This window comes from Pteropus alecto, unplaced genomic scaffold (genome assembly GCF_000325575.1).
Source record: "Pteropus alecto unplaced genomic scaffold, ASM32557v1 scaffold7, whole genome shotgun sequence".
In the NCBI taxonomy this organism is placed as follows: domain Eukaryota; kingdom Metazoa; phylum Chordata; class Mammalia; order Chiroptera; family Pteropodidae; genus Pteropus; species Pteropus alecto.
In genome coordinates, this window is record NW_006494614.1 from 20,907,251 (window position 1) to 20,917,010 (window position 9,760).

At 37.8% G+C, this 9,760-nt stretch overlaps 1 protein-coding gene across 1 annotated transcript in view; it reads right to left on the reverse strand.

Annotated features, from left to right (window-relative positions):
- The window catches only part of KCNQ5 (potassium voltage-gated channel subfamily Q member 5), a 451,205-nt gene that overhangs the window by 51,156 nt on the left and 390,289 nt on the right, over positions 1–9,760 (reverse strand). The window contains 1 exon segment of the mRNA XM_025042894.1: positions 9,393–9,487. Within this exon segment, the coding sequence (XP_024898662.1) occupies positions 9,393–9,487 (95 nt within the window).

Sequence of the window (9,760 nt, forward strand, 5' to 3'; positions counted from 1 at the left end):
GATTTTCCCCAGGAGACCAAGAAGGAGCTCTCTCTTGGGAGACAGTAACCAAAAGGTCACTGTGGCCATCAATTGCAGCATCTTTCTTAGTATGCAGTCTCACATTCCCAGCTGAGGACTCTGCTCAGGGGGAGCCTGCACAACTGCTCTGCAAGGGACTTCTTCCCTCTCTAGGAACCAGATGTACGAGTTACCCAAATAGCTCAGCATGCAGTCTACTACTGGTTGTTCCCTGCCAGGGAATTGTGTGGCATCACTGTAACCCCACATTAATCCTCTTGGACTTAGAATGCTGTAGTTATTGTTATACTTAATTAGGGGTTTTAGCCCTTCATAGGATAAGCATTCTACAAATTCTCGCCTCAGGCACAATATGGCAACTGAGCCATAACAATCCAGTGCGTGCAGCAGCTCAGCAGTTGTCCCACCACAAGGAGGCGCCAAGGGGCTGACTGACAGTACTGAGCGGGACCCTGCCATTAAGACAACTGTGTTTCTCGAGTAGAGAGTATCAAAGCAGGCAACAAGCAACAAGGAATACTACAAGCGGGTTGAAAACCTCATTCAAGAAGTCCCTAGGAAGAGTGAGTCTCTGAACAGGGCTCAAGTGGGGTGGCGTGTAACCTGGTCATGCACCTGAGGTTAGTTGGCATTCTCAAATCTCATGTCAATAGCTGGGATGCTGGGTACCTCTGCTTCCGTAAGGTGTACGTTCTGAAGAGCTTCTGTTTATTACTACAGAACTTACTAGGAGTGAGGGAAATAGAGCAGCACATTACTAAGAATTTCACCACCAGAAAAATGCTGAGGGAATTTATTTTCCATTTTGAAAAACAAAGTCATTTTGCTATATTTTTTTTCCCCAGATATAAGTATACAGACTATTTAAACAGTAAGTACTAACTGTGTAGTTTAATTGTGCTGCTCGAAATATATCTAGTGCTCATAATTAGATTTGAAATAGGCATTACACATGATGATAGTTTATGTGTTAGCATATGATTCATATAAAAATGAGAATATAAATATTTTAGACTATAGCAACGCTTGTAATTAATAGCAATGCAACATAGTATTAATATGGAACAAAATATTTCAGAACTTAAAAAAATAAATATTATAGGAATCAATGAAGTTGACAACATTAATTGCTTTGAAATAAAAAATAAGTTCTCGATTTGTATGAAACACCTGCAGTTATAGTTAATATAGGTAACCAATTGCCAGTTATATATACGTGTTCAAAATTACAGAAGAAAAGATTCTAGGTTGCTAGTTTGTTAAAAAAATTTTATTTTAAGTCTTATGATGTGTTTTTAAAAGACTAAATCCTTCCCCTCTATCCACAAATGTGAACAGGAGAGACTATTTTGAAAAAATTAATTTTGAAACAATCTAACATTTTGTCAATAAGGACACAAGGTGACTATGCTAAAAAAATTAAAGTCTAGTCTTACTGAGTTTAGTTTAATAAGACATGCAGATCATTCGTTACACACAGAAGAAAGGAAATTTGAATAATGGAAATAAATGCAGAAGAAATATAAGAATACAGTGTTCTAGAGTTCCCTCTCCCAAAACTACACATCTCCTCAGAACCTAAGAAAATCAACCACGTAGGAGCAATCTGGACAAAGCACACAGCACACCACAACACGAGATTGTAATGTAATAAAAGAATATCATTTATGCTTTAACTTTTAAGACATGCATCTTTATAACAGTCTCACAAGTACCTGTTAAAGCAACTTTAGATAGCTACTAAGACGTCTGACGGTTCTATCAATGCCTTATAAACTGCAATTGAGGCAGCTCAACTGCGAAGCAGTTAACCAATAATAGTTGAATAGGAGACAGGGTAAGCAGAGGCAGTGAACTTTATAGATAAGCCCTAAACCTTTGAGGGTATGATCTATTCTTGTAGCAATAAAAATTTAACAGGTAGAGGAAATTTGACAGAAAAGAAATTTAACAGAGCCTTCTCGTACCAGTGTGATGACTAACTCACAAACTGCTTGACTTCCTTGAGGAGGAAGAGGAGAGGTCATAAAACCTCAAGGTGAGAATACTGGCTTAATCCGGTTCGATGGGTTTACAAGTCAAATTTTTTTTTTTCTCTGAAAATGACAATTTATACCATAGCAAAGAAAAACTGTCCAGTTTAAAAGTGAGCTGGAAAAATTACTAATGGATGATTAATTAGAACAAATTAATAACTACATTTACCACCACATATGAGATTAGAACTGTTTTAGTGGGAAGACAGAGGAAAACAAATGAAAAATTAAATGATGCTAAAGAAGTTGTATTTATGGTCTCAGTAGAGGAAGAACAGAACAGGCTCAGTTGAGACTAATAATAATTTGTACCTGACCCTCTACCAAGAGAGTCAAAGAAATATTATTTTCACCATTGTTCAGTTGAGCTCTTCTTGAGACTGATGGTTTGTATTTTTAAAAACCTTTTTGATCTGTCACAAATAATGCAATGCCATCTCCAAACTGGATGTCTTCCTTAGTGGCCTAAGATGCCGTAGATAAATTTTGTTTAAACATACCTTAACCTCAATGCAGATAGACAAAAATCTCTTTAACAAGAAGATTTCAGAGCAGGGAACCTAGTTAACTAAGGATGTGATGCCTCGATCCATTCTGCAGAGAGGAAAAAAACCCTCTCTTTGTATGTATGGCCCAGTCTACAATTGTGGCCCTCTCATTCAGAGGGAGCGAGCGCCAGGCACCAGGAGAAGAGGATTGATTGGCTGCTGTATTGAACTCATCTAACTTGGGTTACACCCAGTTCTTGACACGATGAAAAACCAGGAGGAAGGATTTAGGAAATTCCCGGCTCTGAGATACCAGGAGAGTTGGCTGACATTTATCTATTTTGCTTATAGGAATCACTGCCAATAACCCAATGGCCCCAAACAGTAAATGGCTCTGCACGTAGGAGGTATTAATCTGTCTGTTTAAAATTGGGTCAAACATTAATCAACAATATTCTGGACCCAAATCTGCTCTCTGCTAAGGGAGAATTCTCATTATAAATGCACTTTCCTTTGTGCATATTTTGGTTGAGTAAAGGCAAATTCGTTATATCCTCAGATGGTACTGTTGCTATTATTATTACAATAGTCTCTCGGCATTAATTAAACAATATTATAAATTTCATTGCCTATGCAACACAATAAGGTGAAAGCTAAGGTAATATTGAAATGGGAGCTTCATATTATTTTCTTTAGACTATTGAAATGTTTTTCATTTTCCATTTTATCTCATATTTCTCCTCTTTCCCACTTTTGTCATTTTATCTCTACATAAACTACTCGAGATCAGAAACATTTTATTACACTGTTCAAGAATTATTTAGTGAGCATATTCTCTGTCAGAGCTTTACATTGGGTGATGTGATACATATTTGGGGGACAGAAGACCTAAGTGTATGAAGTATGAAGCATTAAGTAAGGTATGCATGCTAAATAGTGATACACGTACGTGTTTCAAGGTGGTTTTTGCCAAATGTCCAATGGCCACAGAGAAGCAAGAATCTCTGAGTGTGATTCTCTAAGTCAGTAACTTAGCTCTGTTGTTCCGTATATATTCAGACCTACAGGTAAGTTATCTTTGACAGCCTCAGCCACAGCATGCAAAATAAATTTTAATGTTTCAGGTATATGTGAGCATTATAAAATTTAAAAAATTGGCTGCCAGCCTTTTTGATCTTGACACCTGACTAGGAGGTTCGTTTTTGGACCGAGGAGCTGATGCTCAAGAGTTCCACTTTAATCTTGTTATTGTTTTCTGCCTTGCTAACATTGGGAAAAAAATGTCATATCCCTGTCAGCTCAAGGTGACCCCTCCTCACTCAGGGCTGCTGTGAAGTTACACTTTAGCAAGCTCCTCCACATGATTTACAAACGTCCCTTTTAGGTGTCAACAGCTCTGTTTTGGAGGATGAAACCAAGACAGGTGGCCTTACTCTCAGGTAGCTACGAGGTTTGTGCCAAAGATGGTCTCTGACCTTAGAATTTAGAGAAGATCGTTCTTGGAGATAATTTGTAAATGGATAACTCCTGAGACAAGGAAAACTTTTCAAATATCACCAAAGACACTAAAACGGCTTGTAATAGCTATGATTTATTTAGTGTAACTTTTTCAAGTAAAGTTGTTACAACAGAAGGATGGCAGGATTTGCTCTGTGTACCAGATAAGAGAAGGGTCTTTAATGGCCCCCGTGTGTACGCTTACTCACCCCAAAGGGGTGCTTGATGTTGAGCATCCTACCACATCCATTGCCCATCATAAATGAATACATTTATGTTTTGGTTTGTGAATCTTTTAAAGTGTTAATATAAAGCAGAAATGATTGACCCAGAGCCTCATCACCCCAAGTGAACTTTAAAAACTAGTTTCAGTATTATATAAATATATTATGATTAATGCCATTAGTGTAACAAAGCTAAAAGAACGATCCTGGGACCCACATTGGCCCCCACCTGGAGGCTAACAGGGCAGGGGATGCCTCTGTTGCCTCATTACTCAAGCAAATGGCAATAATAGGGAAAAGACTTATATCCCTTCTTTTCTTGTGGGCACCTGGAATTCTCCTGCTGGTTCTGCTTCCGCTATTAATCACACCATCACCAGGCTCTGTCTGTCAGGGCTTTGCTCCCAAACCCAGACTCCGGGGTACTTACTGGTACTAATACAGATCAAAATGATGTCTTTCACTTCCTATTCTGTCTAGGTCTCTCTGCTGTTTAATCTGATAAAGCAATCCCTTCTAAAACATGAAAGAATGACCATAAATTATTTGGTAACATTTCTGGGAGGATTATCTTTTTCCTGAAGGATGGGGGTGGGGAGACTCTTCTTTTGAATCAGATCACCTGACTAAACCTCAATGTTCAATGAGCTTGAGATGTTACAGAGACTGTTCTCACCTCCTATATAGTGTTTCGTTTGCCAAACCAACAAATACCCTAATATCTCAGTCTAAAAGAAGGATCCTGATGAAGGGAGTCCATCTTATACGGCTTCTTGGGATTTGAATACTTGGGTGAGACTTTTGTCTGGAAAAATTGTAGCAAGGACTAACCAAAGGCTATAATTATTATCTCTCCCCACCTCCCCAATATTCCATGCCCTGCAGATTGTAAAAAGCAGTGAGTGAGTTAGGTAAAGACACTTGTGTTCCCAAAGCGGGGGAAAAAAATCAATAAAACAGCAACTTCTGCAGGCAATCTTGTGAAAGGTCACTTTTAATCATCTTGTATTTGTTGATCGATTTTACTCACATGAGACACATTTAAAACATCTGTTAGGTACAGATATATAAACAAATATGTAGCAGAAGAGATTACAAACCTGCTTGATGTTTCCCCTTGTTCTTTCCTTCAGGTGCGTGCAGACAGAAGAGAAATGATGATAAACCGGTGAATACATTTATAGTACTTGATAACAGCTAAATTGGAGACTGGGGACTCAAGTACCTTAAGTAATTCTTTTCAAGCAAGATGCATGGAGGCAATATTCTTTATAATAAATGTACCCAACTTTTTAACATATATTCTTTGTGGCACAGACCTGAGATAGCATAACGTCTGTGTAGCAAAAACCAATGCTGCCCACATGTAACTGAAAATTATAAACTCTTCATTAGCTTAAGTTATCCATAATGCTAACCAGCATTAGCAAACACTCTTAGAACGGTGCCGGTTACCCTGTATCTGCAGTCCCCATATTTTGGACAGACTTTTGGGTTTTTTTAATCTGGATTCATTAATGTGCAACTTGTACTTCAGTTACTTCTTGAGGCAGACTTTGTTTTCCTATTGTATAAAGGATGAATTCTCTTGGATCATATTAGGTGCATAGAAAGCCTATAAGGACTCTTCCAATTTAGTGTTGGGTGGCATTTTTAATAACCTATGTTACCAAATTCAGGTCTGTGCAACATGGTGCAAATGAGCTGTGTGTCTTTGGGTAGACACTTTGCTTTCTTGTGAGTTTTGATTTTCTTATGAATAAATTGAAGGTATTGGGTTAGATAACATCAAAATTCTGACTTCTCAAGGTACCACTAGGCATCCTTGGAGCTTGATGATTCGCTATAGCTTCATAAAATATTGGATTCATTCCCTAACATGACACATTTACGTGCTTTTCACTCTTTGCATAGCCTTCATTCCCTTTGAGAAGAAAATCAAGAGAAATATGTTTCCTCTATAAATCCTTCTGTTATTAAAACAAAATTTTAAAATAGCAACTATGGAGACCTCAAAAGAAATTTGAGACAAACCAGAGAGGAGAGAGTAAGAAACTGCTGGCTGTGCCCCTGGCAGGTTTGAGTGGATATGGTATGCTTGCTCACACTGCCCCTCTCTCCCTTACACAGTTCTCACATCTCTCTTCCATCCTATTCCCTGGGATGAGGTTGTGGATCAAAGCATCCCATTGTATCTCTAAAACTGTGGGGAACAAAAGTGTGGGCTGGTGTTTTTTAATGATAACGATGATGATGATGATGATGATGATGATGATGATGATGATAGTGATGGTGATGTCAATGCTATTGACAACATATTCTTTTTGCTGACCACCTATTTAAAACTGCAGCCTTGAACACTCCTTAAATTCCTTTGCTACTTTTTTTTTCTTAGCATTTATCACCATCTAGCCTATTATATATTTTACTTATTTTTATTGTCTCTTCCCAGCATCCCTTGAATATATACTCCCTGTGTCCTGAGGTTCTAAACTATTTGTTTTTTCTCTTCCACTGCTGCATTCTTATTGCCTGGAACAGTGCCTTGCACATAATAGGTGCTCAATGAATAATTGTTGAATGAATAAATGACCGACTGAATGATATTTCCCCTCAAAAGTTTTTAAACCCTGTTATAGGGAAATAAAAAGAAGTTTAAGTTTGTTTCTTCCTATATCACTTTGTGCTCATAAAGCAGTTAGTTATAAATGTAAAAATATCTCTCTAAGTCACTGTAAATTATTTTCCTACACACTTAATTAAAGCAGGTTTGCCTTTTTAGTATATGTACTGCTGAAGCGAGCATAAGGCTTGCTTTCTAAAACAAAGGTTCCGAACTTGGTTTCAGCAAGTTTGTGAATACATTAAAATTTTAGGCAAAGATTTAATTTTTTATGCAGTGAATATTTTACTTAAGAAAGAGTCCATAATTATCATCACATTCTCGCTGGTTTAACAAACAACAACAACAACAACAACAACAATAACAACAAAGATTAAGAACCATTATGATTTAGAACAATGAAGTATGGCTGGTGGGAGAGATGTTAGGACACTCAGGTTTCCATGAACTTTGCCAGTGACTGCTGTGTCATTCTGAACAAATACCTGTTATTCAGTACATGGGCCTGAGACTCAGGGGTTAGTTGGTGAGGGATGCAGGGAAAGGAGAATGAGGGAGATGCTTGATAGCCACAGTGGAACAGGGTGAATGTAGGTGTTTGCATAAATTCTCCTCCACTCCCACCCCATTTAAAATAGGGAAATATCAAAGGAAAAGAGAGAAACCATGTGAGTAAAATAGAAGTTTATGCACTGGAAGGATCTGAATCATTATTAAATAATTTCTCCAGGCTTCAGAATGACTTTTAATTCAAAAACTCAGGAAGCGGGAAGCCAAATAATCACATATGGTGACAGACCACTCTCTTTTGTGACTTGAGAACCTTCTTTTGGTTTTACTGCTAGCCTTCTTCTTACACATTTATCTGGCAATCTTCATGAAGACAGAAATACAATTTCTATATAATTCCCATTTTTCATTCATACCCCCAAGGAATAGATGGCACAGGGGTTATATTCCTTTTTTTTTCATACTACGACTTTGAAAGTGTCCAATACTCAATAAAGGGAATTTAACTAAATTTTAAAATCTAAATGAAAAGACAATTCTCATTCACACATTCACTCAACAATGTCCACCCTTCCTTCCTTGCTAAGGTTCCATCCCTTTTATAATCCTGGTGTTTTATGACTATTTCTGTCACAGTGGCTGACAGAGTTTTGACGCTTGCTTTTAGGAGACATGTCCCGTTAGAGCTTAGAAGTTATATCGCCAGCTCTTGTCTTTCACTTTGTGGATGGGAAAGCTGAAACTCATGGCAGGATAGGAAAGCAATATAGCAGATGCTGTCAGTTAATGATGGATCTGCTGCCCCAACGGTGTGCATTCTGCTGCATCACAAACCTCCTTTGAGACTTCAATTCCTGGAAACATGTCATAAAGGTTTCCCCAGCTGATTTCTCTTCCACTTCAGTGAGAAAGAGGTTTCTCTGACTGAGTCACAGTAGTTAGGTGTCTTGAATCCCATATAGCCACTAGGATTAAGATTTTGTTGGGCTATGAAGGGAAACAGCAGGTGTTCTAAAATATTAAGTCGGATAAGCAATTTGATAACATTGAACAACCCAAGGAAGTGACCATTTTTATCAAGCTGGGTGACTCACAGAAAACCTTTCCCTTGATTTCTTTTGGTTATTTCAATGAAGAGTTCTTTAATTAGGTGGTGGTTATAACTTAATATGTACTCTGTTAGTTGAACTGGAGTCCAGGATTCCAGGACTAAGGATTTTTTTCTTTTTTTTAAATTGAAGTTCAGTAACCATCAGAACTTCATAATTTTCCTGGTTCTCCTTTCTTTCCAGGCACATGGTAAGATTGCATTTTCTCATCCTCCTGAAGTTTAAACATGGCCAGGTGATTTTCTTTGGCCAACGAATTGTGAATGCAAGTAATATTACTTTAAAATTTTGAAAGCTAATGCCAAATTTTAATCTGTTTGGTCCCATCACCTCATTATAGACTGTAATCCGATTAGGACTCCAACTATTATTTGCTACTGATATTAGTTTGCTATGCAAGTGAAAGCTCGAGGACCATTCTGTAAGGGGATCCAGATGAAAAATGACTGAGGGACTGAAATGTGCAAAGATATATAGTTCTCAAAGCATTCCCTGCTTGAGGTCAGGCGATGGATGGAGTTTAAACAGTCATGTTTTTCAAGAACTATGGTGCTTACCTTTAGACTTCTGGAGGGCTTTATAAAATGAGATATTAGAAAATGAGATATTATAAAATAGTAGAAATAAATCTCTATAAAAGTTCAGATTCCTTTAATCTTTAAGCCCTATCTGCAAATGGTGAGGAATGATACTGAGTCCATTTAGTTTTGTGCCCGAGTTGCTGCTACTAAATAGGTTGAGTCCCTTCAAGAGCAGCAGAGAATAAAGCCAAAAATTGACTCTGTGTGTGTGTGTGTTTGTGTGTCTGTGTGTGTGTGTATCTGGTTTGTTTTACAAACTTGAAGAGACTTGAGTACTGCACCAGCTGTCACACTGATACCTACTTGGTAGGGCTGCAGGTGTGCAAGGCCTTCAAGTGTGGCTTCCAGGTTGCAATGGAAACAGATTTCTCATCAGCTGCATAACTACGCCAAACGCACTGCATGTGGCATACATGGGTACATAAAGAAAAATAAAAGAGAAGAAGGTAGAATGAAACACAGGGAGATTATTAAGTTAATGCACACCAAGAATTTTTTCCTCGTCATACTCAGCCCTGATAAATGCCCAAAGGGTGATGACCATCTTGGCATTTTCAGCTGGCTATTAAACATATTCTACCACATCAGTAGAATTACTTTTCAAAACATTTCATACCAAAGAACAAAAGTACCAATATGTGTAACATAATGCAATTTTTGAATTGGTTAGG